General features: G+C 33.2%; 1 protein-coding gene across 1 annotated transcript; it reads left to right on the top strand.

The window, feature by feature from the left end:
- Positions 1-15,094: 15,094 nt before the first annotated feature.
- On the top strand, positions 15,095-17,610 carry LOC143255602 (uncharacterized). Its single transcript, XM_076511491.1, has 2 exons — positions 15,095-15,248; positions 16,920-17,610. Exons 1-2 carry the CDS (start codon positions 15,234-15,236, stop codon positions 17,496-17,498), a joined length of 594 nt encoding a protein of 197 aa, XP_076367606.1. The 5' UTR covers positions 15,095-15,233; the 3' UTR covers positions 17,499-17,610.
- The last annotated feature ends 285 nt before the right edge of the window (positions 17,611-17,895 follow it).

The following is a 17,895-nucleotide window of genomic DNA, read 5'->3' as shown; positions in this document are numbered from 1 at the left end:
TTATTATAATGTTTTTAACAAAAACACCAACGTACTGAAGAAAAGAGAAGAACACTGATGTCAAATGAATGTATCCTCATTCTTTCTGATTTTCTTTGTTAAATATTCGTCTTTTAACCTCAAAACCACGTATTGTCGCCTTTCTTTTATGTTTTGCTTCTAGAGCATCTCGTTTTAATGACCAACAGTAACCATCCGTCATGATGATGTTCCACCTTTCTCCTCTTTGGTGCACTGATTAAACCTTTCCCTTTGTTCTTCGCTAACGGTACAGAGATTTTCAAGGAAATACAAAATATGTGTAAAGACGGAACTTTCAAGTTCATATTACAACTCAACTCTTTAAATTTATCAAGCATGTCTTTGACAGTATTTTTGTAATTTGGGTTCTTGTTGTTTCCGAAAGATTTGTCAATAGCATCTTTAAATGCAATCCACGTTTTTTTTCAACTTTCTTCATTGTTCTTTTGAACTGTAATCCGAAGTCCATTTCCTAACCTGAGGAACCCCTTGCCGTGGTGGGCAGAGCAGAAACAGTCCATTATTTAGCTATGTGCGTAATTCCAAACAAACAATCAGTCTAATCTGAGGCTCAACAAAGATCCCTTCTTTACGTTTCACTTCTGCAAGAGCCGACGTCGATACTTGAAATAGTTGACATATTTATGTAAAATCTTTGCAAACTGTTTCATCAAGCTCAGTCTTATGTGAAGTGGAGGTAATAGGTCTTTATTTATGCCAACCAAACTTTCACGTTCAATGTTTTTTTATCCTGATATTAAGCTGACTCTGCGTAGCCATTGCTTCTTTATCCAGTGTTGATTTCGTGCTCTGCTATCCCATTCACATAAAAAAAAACGTGGAAACCTTGTACAACTGAATTTTTAATCCAACAATATACAAATGAATTTAACTCTTAACAAAAAATGACAATTAGGTCTTCTGTAGTCGAAATTTTAGTTTTGCTGCAACTACCTAGTATGGTTAATATCTTCTTCATTGTCAAGAGAATCGGCATTGATAGAATACATGTTACTTTATATTAAGATTATTAAGTCGTTCTACAACTGTACCTCATCCTCATCGTTTAATTCATACACTAATGGAATAACACATTTAACAATTTTGAAAGGTCCATTCCACCTTGAAGCAAATTTAGCAGTAAAATGAGTTATTGCGCAGGATAAAAGGCGTATTCTTAATAATAATAAATCACCTACTTTAAATGTGTTTAGGCATCTCTGATGTTAGCAGACTTGTTTCTGTTGCCTCTGAGTTGTTTTTTTTCAACATTGGACCATGCCTACTGTATGGCATTTTGTACTCGTGAAAACCTACGAGGCGTAAGATTATTGGGTAGAGATGAGACATATAAAGATGTCAACATAAATTAAGAATTGAATGGCTATACAGATAGCTCAGGAAAGACAGACCTCGGGCAACACAAGATCAAGATGAAAACGAAAGACACTGTTAAGATGAAACTCTACCAAAAGAGAGGCCAACAAGGAAACTGCAAATGTTGGTGCAAATTATATGAACTACGAGCAGTCTTTATTTATAGTGAAAAAAAATGTAAATTTTTTAAAGATATATTTATTTTTGAATATACAAGACTGTTTGATGTAAGTTTTATTACTTAGTTTATTTTGTAACATAAAATTTGATGATTATTTACTTTTCATAATACGAGAGTTAACAATGATTATTTTAAAGGTTATAGCTACAACAAATTTTGTTGTGTAACTCGGTAAGAGTCGTACATTCTCTGTGTGATTCAATTGCAGTATTGTCAAACTCAAGTTACTTCAGTCTTTGGTATTTTCCTCTTTATCTTAACTAAGTATTGTGAAATCATCACGTCGTGTAGTTTATGAAAAATTCCTGTCCTCGGTAAACAAAATATACATAAAGGCGATCAAGCAGGCGCAAGTCAAAAGAGTTAAGTGAAATTCAATCATAGAAAAGTTAGAAAATGTGAAGTATGTTAACGTATCAGTGATTAGCCTTAACGGGTGATTTCTATAGTATATTTCACATTGCATTTTAACAACAAAGATAGGAAAATAATTTATTTTGTCAGTCGGGTTCTAACGTAACTGAACTAACCTGTGTGGACATTTGTTTGTTTGTTTCGAATTTAGCGCAAAGGTACATGAGGGATATTTGCGCTAGCTGTTCCTAATTTAGCAGTGTGAGACTAGAGGGATGGCAGCTAGTCATCACCATCCTCCGCCAATTTTTGGGCTACTTTTTTACTAACGAATAGTGGAATTGGCCATCTCACTATAAAGCCTCTAACCCCGGCTGAAAGGGCGAGCATGTTTAGTGACAGATTATTTCTGTAAATGGGTTGACTAGCCTTCTCTCAAACAAATAGTTGTGAAGATGATTGTTAAAATGTAATTAAAAAATACTTTTGTAGATATGGTATTCCAAAGACTGTTGTGTCTGATAATGGCCCACAATAATAATGTAAATAGAACGTACATTTGAGGAAGAATACTATGTATATATTTAATCATAGGAATTGTCAACTAGTAACGGTCGTGCTAATTTATGTATTGCCAAGGATAATATATTACTGATGACGTGTTATTCGGTTACCTCTTTGTATGTTCATATGTTCAGCAGAATCTTAATTAAAGGTTCTAACTCTAATCTGGTTCTACACTAAACTGGTTGGTTGTATTTAATAACTTAATGCTGTAACAACTACATAGACTTACGATATTCTCTCCGTCGTTAACTATTCTCACTTCCTACGCTCGATGGGGCCTGGCATGGCCTAGCGCGTTAAGGCGTGCGCTTAGTAATCTGAGGGTCGCGGGTTCGCGCCCGAGTCGCGCCAAATATGCTCGCCCTTCCAGCCGTGGGGGCGTTATAATGTGACGGTCAATCCCACTATTCGTTGGTAAAAGAGTAGCCCACGAGTTGGCGGTGGGTGGTGATGACTAGCTGCCTTCCCTTTAGTCTTACACTGCTAAATTAGGGACGGCTAGCACAGATAGCCCTCGAGTAGCTTTGTGCGAAATTCCAAAACAAACAAGCGATCCACCCTCGATAGTCCATAGTACTTCCTTATTTGGACAACAGTACTCTCTAGCCCATTTCTAGGTTATATTAATAAAGGTATGCTAGATTTTCGTTTTTGCACATTTTTATCTTAGATTTTTTTGCTGATTTTCATAGGCAACTTGGCCCGGTATGGCCAAGCCTGTTAAGGCTGCTAAGGGTTCGCATCCCCGTAGCGCCAAACATGCTCGCTCTTTCAGCCGTGGGGGCGTTATAATGTGACGATCAATCCCACTATTCGTCGATAAAAGAGTAGCCCAAGAGTTGGAGGTGGGTGGTGATGACTAGCTGCCTTCCCTCTAGTCTTACACTGCTAAATTAGGGACGGCTAGCATAGATAGCCCTCGAGTAACTTTGTGCGAAATTCAAAAACAAACAAAACATAGGCAGCTCTGAAGAAAATCAGAGCAGTCGAAGATTACAGAGCACAAATAACTTCTCAAGAGTAAGAAAAATATTAAATTAATTAGCATATAATGTAGGGTTCAAAGTTGGATTATTTTCTTTAGTTAAAGATTATGATGTAATTACACTTGGACTATAAAAAGTACGAAGTGTTTAGCATAATTAAAGCTGTTAAAAACTGCTGCTCATCATCATGATCTCTTCTGAGTGCTCCATGTTAATATTTATTGACTTATTTTGTTTCAAAAGACTAATAGAACAATTAAATGTTTTAATACATTTTATTTTTTACTATTTAATGTTAAACTCTACTTTTCATTATAGTAACAGTTGGTAACAACAACAGAAAACAATTTATAATTAGAAACGATAGTGATCACAAATATTTTATTGCATAATTATTATATTGATCATTGATTAAAAAGAGAGCAAATGACGAAACGTGATAATGGAAATGAAAGATAATTGACAATAAACATTTAAGATAAACAATTACAAGCAATGCAGGAGGATCATGTGATAAATAATAAGTGATAATTAACATTTTATGATAACGAACAATGAAGTGATGAGATATGTATTGAGGACTTATAATGATCATTCCTGATATTTACGAAATATATTGACTCTAACCACTGATGATTACTGATGAATAGATTAATACACCAACAAATCAATTCAATTAAATAGTCAACCAGTAACCGATCTACAATAAAAAATTGTTTATCTTAAATGTTTATTGTTAATTATCTTTCATTTCCATTATCACGGTTCGTCATTTGCTCCCTTTTTAATCAATGATTAATATAATAATTACGCTATAAAATATTTGCCAACAAAATTAGTTTCATTGAAAAAAAAATGAATAACTTAATGATTAACTTGCTAAATTAATCAAGTGAAATATTTAATAAATCTAAAAATGAATAATGTAGATTCTCCGTCTTCTTGCTTAATTGTAGCTGTTAATTAAGTTTAACGTGTGTTTACTTGTTGAAGTTTATTAAACACTTTGTGTTTTTAACGTGGACGCCTTTTTATACCAGATGATTTAGAAGCAATCAATAAAACAGAAGGTATAAGAAAATAAATGTTAGTGATATAGATTAAGGTCTTGTAGGCCTACCCTAGGACAAAATAATTTAGGTTTTTCAGGGCCATATTCTTCGAAACTTTTATTAATATTATATTATATATGTATAATATATTATATTACATTATATTATTAAGTAGATTGCTGTTTAATGTAATTCGAACTAAAAGTTATATTTATCAGTTTGAGCAAGAAACATCTAGAATGGAAGAATCGTTAGACAATAATGATAGGTTTGTTTCTTTGAAATTAAGCACAAAGATATACAATGGCTATTTAGGCTCTGTTCCCCTTGAGTAAGAAAACCCGGTTTCTAGCGTTGTAAGTCCGCAGACATACAGTAATAAGATAAAACATAAAATTTAGAGAACACAAAATTATCAATAGGTTTATAAAAATAGAAAATAATTTCCATATATAAACTGGATTATATATAAAATGAAACAACTACTGAATATAATTTTAGAGCATAATAATATATATGAAAAATAGTTAAGTAACGTTATTAATATATTTGAGACTTCCAATAAACCAAACTACATCACAAATATTAAACTTGAAATGTATCATCAAGTGTAGCTTTGAAGATTTTAGAATTATTCTTGCTTACTTTAAAAGTTAATCATATGTTGAGTTTCATATTAATAGCATTTAAAAACAATTCCAAGCAAATAAATGTTGTTGTATTCATTTTAAACTATTTATTCTGTTACTGATATACGTCTTACTGGTTTATCTGTAATTACACTACGTAACAAAATTGTTACTTTTTCTTGTTCCAGGGCATAAAGTGTTATTTCCCAATTGCTTATGCCTAAAGTAAATGGAAAATACCTGTTTTTCTCTCCAAACTTTGCTTTTGCAACCTGGGTAAAGAAATTTTCAAATTTACCCGTTTTCCAGAACATTCCAGGTAGATTCAGTGCTGAGTAGCTGAAAGAAAATTTTCTCGAACTTACAAGAACTTTCTAAAATGTTGTAGAAGCCTTAAAGCTGTGCTGTTCCATAACGGGAATAAGTATCCGTCTCTTCTCCTGGCTCATTCGATGCACCTCAAAGAGGAATACAACAGCGTCAAGACCTTGCTAGAAGCCTTGAAGTATGATGAGTATGGCTGGGTGGTTATCGGAAACTTCAAAATGGTGGCATTCCTAATGGGTCTCCAAGGAAGCATTATCAAGTTTCCCTGTTATCTTTGTCTTTGGGACAGCATGGACACCGCAGCGCACTACAACAGAAAGCACTGGTCACAACGGACCGAATTCTTTGAGCGGAGGCACAATGTCAAGTGTGAGTCGCTAGTGGACCTCCAGAAGGTATTGTTCCCACCACTGGACATAAAATTGGGTCTTATGAAACAATTTGTCACAGCTCTTGATAAGGAGTATACAGCCTTCATGTGCCTTCGAGACTTCTTCCATAAGCTGTATGAGGCAAAGGTCAAAGCTAGTGTCGTCGTTGGACCACAAATAAAGAAGATCCTGGAGTACACAGAATTCCCCAAGAAGTTCAGTAGGAAGGAAAAAAAGCTTGGGGCAGTTTTGTCGCAGAAATTTATATGCAAAAACGGCTTGTTTGGGTTGAGAAAATATTTTACATAGAAGAGCGAACAACGTTTCGACCTTCTTCGGTCATCGTCAGGTTCACAAAGAAAGAGGTAACTGACCGGAAGCTAACCACATGTTGGAAAGGGGTTGTGTAACTGTGTGTCGAAATGTAGAGGGCGGTATTAGATGTTTGAATATATAATTTTATTTATTTATTATATTAATATAGGTATAAAGGCGTTCCTTTATATTGGTTTATCTTGGGTTTAAGTTGTTGTATAAGTAAGGCTTCTTTGATTTTGCGTTTGTTTATGTTTGTTTCTTTATTTAGTATTTGAGTGTTTTCTATGGTTATGTTGTGTTTATTTGACTTGCAGTGTTCGAAAACGTGTGAAGGTGACTTTTTATGTTCTTTGAATCTGGTTTCCATTTTTCTACTTGTTTCTCCAATATAGAAGTCGTGGCAGTTATCACATTGTATTTTATAAATAATGTTGGTGTGGTGTTTGTCAGTGTAGTTTTACATAGTATAGACCTCAGTTTTGTGCCGGGTTTTTGAATAAATTTGGTATTAACTGGAATGTCATATTTTGTTACTAATTTTTGCCAAATGTTGGTTATTTGTTTGCTGATGTCAGGAATATATGGTATACAGCAGTATATGGTTTTGTGGTTTTTTGATTCGTGAGCTGTATTTACTTTAGTTGGTTGATTTTGCTTTCTGTCTAGGTGTGTGCGTATAATGTTTTCTACGGTTTGTGGAGGAAACTTATTGATGTTGATGAAGTATTGTTTTATTTTGTCTAATTCATCGTTAATTTTATCTGGTGAGCATAGTTTTATGGCTGTGTTTATTTGGTTTCTTAGTATGTTGAGTTTTTGTTTTGTTTCATGTGCTGAGTCCCAAGGAATGTATAGTCCAGTATGGGTGATTTTTCGGTGGATTTCTGTTTTGAATTGTGTGTCAGTTCTTGTAATTTTGAGGGTAAGAAATGATATTTGATTGCTTTCTTCCTGTTCACATGTGAAGTTAATGTTGGGATGTATAGAGTTAATGTGATTGAAAAATTAAGTATGTGTTCTGTAGATTTGAATCCCGCAACCGTGTCATCTACATATCTGTACCAGTATAGTGGTGGATGTAATGCTGTGTTAATTGCTTGTGTTTCAACTTGTGTCATAAAAATATTGGCTAGAACTGGTGATACTGGGTTGCCCATGCTTAGGCCATTTGTTTGTATATAGTTCTGGTTGTTGAACATGAAGTTTGTCTTTATCGTGGTGAATTCTATGAGGGTTGCTAACTGGTTACTGGGAATTTCTATAGTTGGGTTAGGGTCTCGGATATAGAGTTCTAAGGCTATCTTGCAGGCTTCAGTGGTTGGAACTTCTGTAAAGAGGGATATAACATCGAAACTGGCCATTAAGGCTTTATGATTAAGTTGATTTAGATTAGACTTGAAATTAAAAGAGTCTTTGATGAATGAGCTGGCTGATGTTACATATTTGGAGAATGCCCATGCTATGTATTTACCAAGATTTTAATTTGACATCCATATGTGGACATTATTGGTCGTAATGGGCAATCTGGTTTATGAGGTTTGGGGATGCCGTATATTTGCGGTGTGCGTGAGTCGGTTTTACGTAGGTAGGAATAAAGTGTTTGTGAAATTGTGTTGGCTTTTCTCATTTGTAGTAGTAATTTGTTCAGTTGTGTCTCGTGTGTCTTTGTTGGATTTGTGTTTATTTGTTTAAATTTGTTCGTGTCTGATAGGATGTTATTCATTTTTTGGATGTATTCATTCGTGTTCATTATGACCATAGCGTTACCTTTATCTGCTTTTAGAATTTTTATGTTTTTGTCTTGTTTTAGGTTTTTAATGGAATTAATGTCTCTTTTTGTAAGGTTGTTTTTTTAGTTTTCTGTTTTATGAAATTATGTTGATGGTTTTGTGAGAAAATTCTTTGAAAAAATCGTTTAAGATGTTTTTAGGTGTTTCTGGAAAATATAAATTTGTAATTTTACCTGGGAAGTTTAGCTGTTGGATGTCAATAAAATCTTGGTAAATACATAGCATGGGCATTCTCCAAATATGTAACATCAGCCAGCTCATTCATCAAAGACTCTTTTAATTTCAAGTCTAATCTAAATCAACTTAATCATAAAGCCTTAATGGCCAGTTTCGATGTTATATCCCTCTTTACAGAAGTTCCAACCACTGAAGCCTGCAAGATAGCCTTAGAACTCTATATCCGAGACCCTAACCCAACTATAGAAATTCCCAGTAACCAGTTAGCAACCCTCATAGAATTCACCACGATAAAGACAAACTTCATGTTCAACAACCAAAACTATATACAAACAAATGGCCTAAGCATGGGCAACCCAGTATCACCAGTTCTAGCCAATATTTTTATGACACAAGTTGAAACACAAGCAATTAACACAGCATTACATCCACCACTATACTGGTACAGATATGTAGATGACACGGTTGCGGGATTCAAATCTACAGAACACATACTTAATTTTTCAATCACATTAACTCTATACATCCCAACATTAACTTCACATGTGAACAGGAAGAAAGCAATCAAATATCATTTCTTACCCTCAAAATTACAAGAACTGACACACAATTCAAAACAGAAATCCACCGAAAAATCACCCATACTGGACTATACATTCCTTGGGACTCAGCACATGAAACAAAACAAAACTCAACATACTAAGAAACCAAATAAACACAGCCATAAAACTATGCTCACCAGATAAAATTAACGATGAATTAGACAAAATAAAACAATACTTCATCAACATCAATAAGTTTCCTCCACAAACCGTAGAAAACATTATACGCACACACCTACACAGAAAGCAAAATCAACCAACTAAAGTAAATACAGCTCACGAATCAAAAACCACGAAACTTTATACTGCTGTATACCATATATTCCTGACATCAGCAAACAAATAACCAACATTTGGCAAAATTAGTAACAAAATATGACATTCCAGTTAATACCAAATTTATTCAAAACCCGGCACAAAACTGAGGTCTATACTATGTAAAAACTACACTGACAAACACCACACCAACATTATTTATAAAATACAATGTGATAACTGCCACGACTTCTATATTGGAGAAACAAGTAGAAAAATGGAAACCAGATTCAAAGAACATAAAAAGTCACCTTCACACGTTTTCGAACACTGCAAGTCAAATAAACACAACATAACCATAGAAAACACTCAAATACTAAATAAAGAAACAAACATAAACAAACGCAAAATCAAAGAAGCCTTACTTATACAACAACTTAAACCCAAGATAAACCAATATAAAGGAACGCCTTTATACCTATATTAATATAATAAATAAATAAAATTATATATTCAAACATCTAATACCGCCCTCTACATTTCGACACACAGTTACACAACCCCTTTCAAACATGTGGTCAGCTTCCGGTCAGTTACCTCTTTCTTTGTGAACCTGACGATGACCGAAGAAGGTCGAAACATTGTTCGCTCTTCTATGTAAAATATTTTCTCAACCCAAACGAGCCGTTTTTGCATATAAATTTCTCAACAAGTGGGTTTCTCGACATCACTGAGTTTTGTCACAGAGATTCAGGGCTTCTTGAGCAGTCACAAGGCCGAAAATTATGTGGAACTGGTTGAGGCTCTCGTGAAAAACTACGGCAAAATGGGCTGCAGGATGTCCCTGAAAGTCAATATCCTTGGTGCTCATTTCGATAAATTCAAGGAGAACATGGGAGCATACATCCACTAAGATGTACTTGACTTTGAACGCCGCTACCAAGGAGCGTATAACGAAAACATGATGGGAGACTGTATTTGGGGGCTGATACGTGAAAGTGATTTACATTACAGTCGCAAATCTCGAAAAACTACTCACTTCTAAACATTTTTGTATAACTTTAGTATACATACATTTAAATCTTAACTCATATGTTGTTTTATTCAGACCTTATGTAAATGAAAATGTGCAAATTTGCCTGTTTTTACATAGAAAATAGGTTAATTTCTAAATTTCATTATCCAGGTCAGAAAAGCAAAGTTTGAAGGGAATAATGACCATTTTCTGTATTTTTAGAAACATAAGCAATTAAGAAATAACACATACTATCCAGGAACAAAATTTGTGTTACATAGTGTTTTCATACGAGTACATACAACTCGTATGTCTATTGTAAAATAATTGTGGTAAATCATAACACATTGTTATGCAATTTTATTTCTTTCTCGAAACACACTTATACGTAATGATGTCTTTTACTCACACAGAAATACTTATCTTTTAGTGAATTTTAAACGTGCAAAAAATATATACAAAGAACTACGTGCTTATCTGACATGATTTTCGGAAAACAGCTCTGAAATTATCTTTAGTATTTTTCAATTTAGTACATATCATAGTAAGAAATTCTAGAAAAGGAAAGAAATATGAAAGCATTGCTCACTGTGTAGTTTTAAAATGATATGAAAAGAACGTTTAAATGTATCGTTGCAAAATAATAAAACGTTCTTATTTAGACCCGTTTTTGCCAGAAAAAAGAGTGTGAACAGAGTAACGACACATAAATTTAGGTAAACTGTTACTTTGCTATTATGGTTAGCTGACTTTCGAAATTGAAAAATAACTCTGTTGTAAAGTATCTCAATAGTTATTTTAGTATATCTTTATTAACTGTTGTATGTAAGAGTAAGGTAAGTGAAAAAAAAAAAAAGGTTCGAAACTATTTACGAGCAACTATAACGACTTGAGCTCAAGAGACCAGTATAAAAGAAATAGCGTATTAATTGCCATCTAGGAGAGGTTGTTTAAACTATATATAAAATCGCAAGCTGGCGATACTGATTTTTACTTAATATCGTATTGTTGCTGTTATAGTTTTTTTTTTTTTTAATATCACATGTTGCCGGTACTACTTGCTCCTAATTCAGAAATGATAATATAGGGGGAAGGCAGTTGGCATTTATAATCAAATCTGATTGAAGAGTGTGATTTTACAGTCAGTTGCATAATGCCCTCAAAGTACGGCACATGATGTTTCGTCAATAACTAACAAAACTACAGAGCTGTGAATTCCCGGTTCAACATACTAACCACTGAGCCTTGTTTAATCCTACAATTTCATGTACACAAAAATTCGTATAATTTGAATATTTGAGAAAATAAAATTCATTATGTTAAAAAAACACGTTAAAAAAAAACAAATTCAAGTGATAGAAATGAATAAACACCCCATAATCGAGCACTTTCGAAAAGTGGTCCTTTTTTCTTCAGGCACACCTTTGAAAAGCGTTCGGGTTATAGGATTTTATTCATTTCTAAGTAAATAATAGGTAATCTATAATTTTTCAATTGATATGAAAAGAGTTTATAAAGTAGGAACGAACTTCTTAGTGTTTATAATTTAGCTGTCTTGTTCGTATTTTAACCTTCTGTAGCACGCGTTATGAAAATATGGTTGCAAGTAATATTTTCTTTAAATTTCCTCCATCTCCTCTCCCCATCTCCAATGGCACAGAGGTATGTCTGCGGACTGACACCGCTAGAAACCGGGTTTTGATGCTCATGTGGGGCAGAGCACATATAGCCTATTGTGCAACTTCATGATTATTTTGAAACAAAAAATTGATTAGAAAACTATTTTTGTAAAATATGATTTATTAAGTTATAAATGGGTAGCTGTGTGTTAAGACAGAAACATACAAAAAAACTGAAAATGTTCACGTTTTCTGAAGAGAGTACTTATGTTTTCACGTGCTGTTGTAGACATATTTCAATTGGTTAAAACTCATGACCCTTCTACTACATACGTGATTGCAAGGAACGTGTAAACATACTTATAACCTATTTCGCATTACAATCAACAGCAGAAGATAAACACGACACACCCTTCTCAGTTTACGCAAACTATGAAGCTATAAGATAGGTTATTTCGCTTTTTTATGAAACGCTGTAAACCAAGCTCTCCGTTTGTTTGTTTTAATGTCAATAACATTATTATATTTTTTGTAATGTAAAGTATTTGGATTATAGTAATAATAAATGTAGATACATCTCTACTTTAAGAAACCAAAGCCACAGATACACTTTACACACCTGTGTAATAGTTTTAAAATTGAGAACATATTTCGAAATGAGATATTTTGCTTTCGTTTAATTCCACAAAACCCATTTTATTAATACGAACGCCTTATAGGTCTGTAACATTCTTAAAGATATATTTTATTATTTCATATCTTTCATATTTAAAACATTCTCCGACTGTAACCATCAAGTAGAATATCAGAGTCATTATTCATAGTAAACTGTTAAGACTACTGGGTATATAATGTATTAAGTTAAATTCATTCCATACCTTCAAGAGACATACAAACCTGTGCTAAATTCAGTTTCAATAGAACAGGCGCATGATAATAGTATCCCTTCGACCAAGTACCTCGCAGGCTAATCCCGTTTGGTACCCACAATAAAACAGGTAGACCGAAAAATTGTCTAGCTCTTGTCGCAAAAAAGTCTCTAAATTGCAAACTTCCAGAAATTCATACAAAACAAAAGTTACAGGGCCATGCTGTCTCCAGAAATAAGGTTAAAAAACTCCATTTCTTCCTATAAAATTCGTAAAAAATGTATAATGTTCTTAAGCTAGTATCATTTTGAGACTATTTGGGTTAATTCATATAACCTAAATCATGTAATCTCTACATTCGAGTAAGTATATTGGTTAAGTGTTACATTTTCGTTGAAAGTTATTGCAGTTTATCAGGCTTGTACGCAAAACTTTTGAAAGGGGATTCTCATTTGTGAAATCTAAAGCTAACACATATTTTGTGAAGCACAATCAGAACACAAAGCATGTTAATGTTACAGGAGTTTGGGAACGTGAGACTATTTCAAGCCAAAAAATACTAATGCCTCATCAGAATAATGTTGTCTACGTAGAAAACGCTAAACATCATAAACAGCTGCGTTATAACTATAAAAACATAATTTCTAGATCATAAAAACAGTGGGTTCAACCGACCCCCACTACCTGTGCACGTGTGCGTATTTACACCTAACATCTTTAATTTTAATGAATTTTCGATGACTATGCTTTTCATCTTCATATGGGTTAAATATCAGGGTTAATTTGTTATTTCAAGTTCAGGTAACATTTCAGGTAACTATCCTTCATCAAGCTACACTTCGGACTCACAACTTTTTTGTTTGTGATGCAACACGAAGCATTAATTAACTGATACTTAACAAGTTAATACAACTGATACATTTTGGATATTTTAAGGTATCACTAAAAACCATAACATTTCTTCAAATTAAAGTAATAATTATAAGATGAATAAAAACATCTGAAATAAGACACGTATCCACTATTTAGATAATTTTGTCTTGTATCGTTCACAGATAAGCTAGAAACTGTCTGATGGTGTACAAGAGCTATTTTGTTACAGGATTTTTCCCCAATAGGAAAATAAAAGAATCCGTTAAAATAAAACACATCTCTACTTTCTGTACATTTTTGGCTTGCATCACCCAAAGTTAACTGACTGAATTACGTTAACTTTTTGCATGGTAACTTGAAACTGTACAACATGTATGTGGGCTATTTTTGTTCGAGAAGAGCGATACAAAGTACCTGAAATAGGCACATTTCAACTTTTTATATATTATTGTTTGTAAAGACACAAGTACTTAATTAGTTAAAATAATAAATTATTACCTAATATAAGGCAAAGCATGCATTTAAAATTTAATGAAATCATTGGGGATTTAATAAAAACGGAAGGGGAATACTATCTAATATTGTTCATTATACATTTTTGTTTCCTTGACGGCTACCCTCAGTTCGTACATAATGAAAATGGCAAAATAAACAAAAACAACATACTTTTCATTATCATTCACACCTAAAATGAAATAATTTAATGAAATCTTATACGTGACCCACCTCCTTTAGATATCTTTCCGAAACTGATTCAAGTGTTTCCCAAATAACGAGGTAGATGTAAAATCATATTAGCTATACTTCTCACTTGGTAACTTTTAAAACTAGGCTAAACATTGTACTTATTGTGATCATGAAAATATTAGCCATGGCTAACTAAAACTTGGGAAATGTTAAAATAATTCTAAATTCAACGTACAAAATAACTATGGTGTCTAAGTATACGTTCAGACGTTGTAATATAAATTTAGTTTTTATAATAATACTAGTATAAACAGGTGTTACAAAAATTCTAGACAGTTTTTGATTTACTTTTAAATACAACGCTTAACAGTGGGCAACCTATGTTGTTACTACATTAAGGATTGAGCCAGGGTCTAAAGCGGAAGAACAGTTACATTATAAAAGAAAATACTGAAATGTATTTCTATTAGATTAAAATCACGAAACTGAAAAAAAAATACCTGTTTAATGATATTTATGTTATGTACAATTAAAAGGAAAAATTAAAAGTATATTAGTGAAAACACTTCTTTATGTTTCGTTTTTTCTTTCAAATTGAAAGCCACTGATATATAGAATCTAGAATAGTTTTAGGCAGTGATTATTGAAGGAGACGACACCGCCCAGTAAAATTATGTCTCCACCTGGTTGAGCAACTTATATTCAGAAAGAAAGTGGAAAAGTTGCTTGTTTAAACACGAATATATATGTTTTACTTTCTCATTGGCTATGTAAGCCTTAACATCATACAAACTTAATATTGTATTATATTTACAGAAATTGGTCGTCTCTTATTATCATGTCTGTACTGAGAATAAAACATCGTATAACTTCTCAAACACAGTTCTAATGCCTTTAGGTGAGACCCAAAACAAGTTAGAAAGAAAAGTACCAGGTTGTCGCCCTTTGTTGTTCTTGTTTTAAAGCTTTCTCAGATTAACAGACTAACCCAGACTTTTATCGGCCGGAAAGAGAAAGTTTCAAAGACGGGTCATTCAGTTTATGACGTCATTGCATTGAAACCTTTATTAAGCTGGGTGTTTTTCAAATGTTCAAGCTGTATATTTTAGATCATCACTTGATTAACAGCTACATATACTAGTTAATACTATAAGAACCCTCAAATGGCTGGGAAATTTGTAAGTAAGATATAAGCATTTATTGAGCGCTGTTTATCCTTTTCTTTTGTGAAATATTTGGTATCAGTTTTATTAAGTGTAATACAATATAAAATTCTAAAAAAAATGTTCGTTAATGTAAACTTTGTATTCTAATTTATTTTCACGTAAATTGTACCAATTTGTGACATCCTTTTACGTGGGAGGTCATAAATACGTGTTATGGATATTTATTTAGTGAAACATTTATTATACATTTAATGTATAATAAACTGTTTAATATCACAAGTTTATAAAATTACCGATTAGGTTATTGCAGAATGTTACTTAAACATGTAAAATTAATACTTACCTGTACGTAAGCTATTAAGCTTCATTACTTCAATTGTAATTCCACATGCTTTATATGAACTTATTTTTAAATGACATAAGAAGAAATTATCGCAGCATTTATAATATTTGGTGTATCCAGGATTACCCAGTTGGTTAGGGTTCCAATTCAAATGGCCAAATCTACCTAGCTTCAAAGCATGTAAATCCTCATAAAGAAATAGTACAAAACATTCGGGAACAAATCATCAACCACAGTTTTTCAAGGAAAAAATTAATTTTAGATTCGCATATGAATGGAATTTAGGTAATTAAAATTTGATACACGAGACTACTGTTTAAGAGTATACTCTATTCTATTATTAAATAGACAAATAAGAAAAGGCAGTGTTGGGGGTTTGGGAAAACCAGAAGCGCTTATGATAAATTACTTTTTTTTTTTTAAAGTTTTAAACTTTGTTTATTTTGTGACCAAACATTTTATTAATATTCAATAATGACCCGGTATGGTCAGGTGTGTTAAGGCGTTCGACTCGTAATCCGAGGGTCGCGGGTTCGAATCCCTGTCGCACCAAACATGCTCGCCCTCCCAGCCGTGGGGGCGTTATAATGTTACGGTCAATCCCATTATTAGTTGGTAAAAAATTAGCCCAAGAGTTGGCGGTGAGTGGTGATGACTAGTTGCCTTCCCTCTTGTCTTACACTGATAAATTAGGGACGGCCAGCGCAGATAGCCCTCGAGTAGCTTTGCGCGAAATTCAAAAACACTATTCAATAAAACAGAACAACATTAAAAACAGTGAAAGCTCCATTGAAACAAGGACCAGTACAAGTCATCGCATGTAGAAAGACTCAAGTAGAATTTTAACTGTATGATTCGGATCAATCTCCAGCTCCAGTTTATTCTTCACGCGTTTCACTTCAGTTATTCACACTGAAATGTGTTTTGTTTACAATTATCTTCAAAAGCAATTAAAAAACAAACAAACATATGACCTGTTACACTACTAAGCAACATTGTTGTTATCTAGGTGTTTTAACCTCTGTTTTCGTGCATCTAAGGGAAACTTTGCTGTAACACCAAAAATGTTTTGGTGTATGAAAACGAATCACTTAACGCTCTAGGATTTTAATAACAGTCTATATCAGTCAGTAAAAGTAAGAAAAATATATCAACATAAAATAAAAACAACATGACGTAGCTTTGAAACGAGAGTTGTCAGATCGAGTTGCAAAGTTTTCTGATTAGATTTATCTTTACTTTGAAGCATTATTAAAGAAAAAAAAAGGCTTAGGAATGGTTTGTGTGGTCGGACTATTAATTTTTATTTAGTATTGATAGACATGTTGTTTTTGTTACAGTGGTATTTTGTCCTTTTCCTTGCTTGTACCTCAGTAAAGGCCTCGGATATCTACAATATCCCGCACGACGATTACGTCACCAGCTATGGATACAATAAACCAGGTACAGTAGGCACTTTGCAAAAGAAGCTTGGAGCCGACGGCAACAGAAACTATCAAGGTGGATCACCTGCTAAAGGTTACAGTTACTCCAGTGGGTATGCTGCAGGATTTCAGACATATTACGATAGCAGTAAACCACAACCGTATCAAACCAGTTACACATACGATCAACCTGGTCCTAACACGTACAGCGTTCCAAGTCACCAAATACATAATGTTCCTAGGCCTTTACAGTACGGGAACGCTTATGATTATGGTGTTGCTAAGCCTAAAGCAAATGCTGGAGCTCACGTTTCCAGAAGTCTCATTCAAGCACATGCTGGCGCTTATGGAAATAGTTACGTACCTTTGTACCAACATAACACTCCAGCAGTACCAAAACCAAATCTGTCCGGAGTTAAGAGTGATGTTGGGAGTTTTGTGAAGAACACCTTTAGTGACACCTACCAAAACGGTGGTTCTTTTTTGAAGTTGTAAAATTATTTTAAATATTTATGTCATTCAATAGTATTGTCTTAAAAATTGAATTTTTTATTTCTTGAATCTTTTAGATATTGGCTTCTATCTCATAGTATAAATAAAGATGTTGAGCATTTAGAATGTACTGAAAAAGGATATTTCTTTCTCAATAGTTATTCATTTCAATAAGTTAAACTTTATTAAATACTATTCACTTCTCCCACGGTTCAGGTTTGTGACCTGACGCACTTCACTAGTGAAGCACTAAATTTTTAGCCTTTTAAACCATTTCTAAACTTTATAACATTTAAAAAAAATTATTTTAACAATTCCATGTTACAAATTTCTAAAGATAACAAACAAAAATAGGATATAATCAGCTTTGTTATCATATAAAGTATAACTGTGTATTATA

Source organism: Tachypleus tridentatus, chromosome 1, assembly GCF_004210375.1.
Source record: "Tachypleus tridentatus isolate NWPU-2018 chromosome 1, ASM421037v1, whole genome shotgun sequence".
NCBI classification, from domain to species: domain Eukaryota; kingdom Metazoa; phylum Arthropoda; class Merostomata; order Xiphosura; family Limulidae; genus Tachypleus; species Tachypleus tridentatus.
The sequence above is the reverse complement of the archived record's forward strand: the minus strand, read 5'-3'. Positions and strand labels throughout refer to the sequence as shown.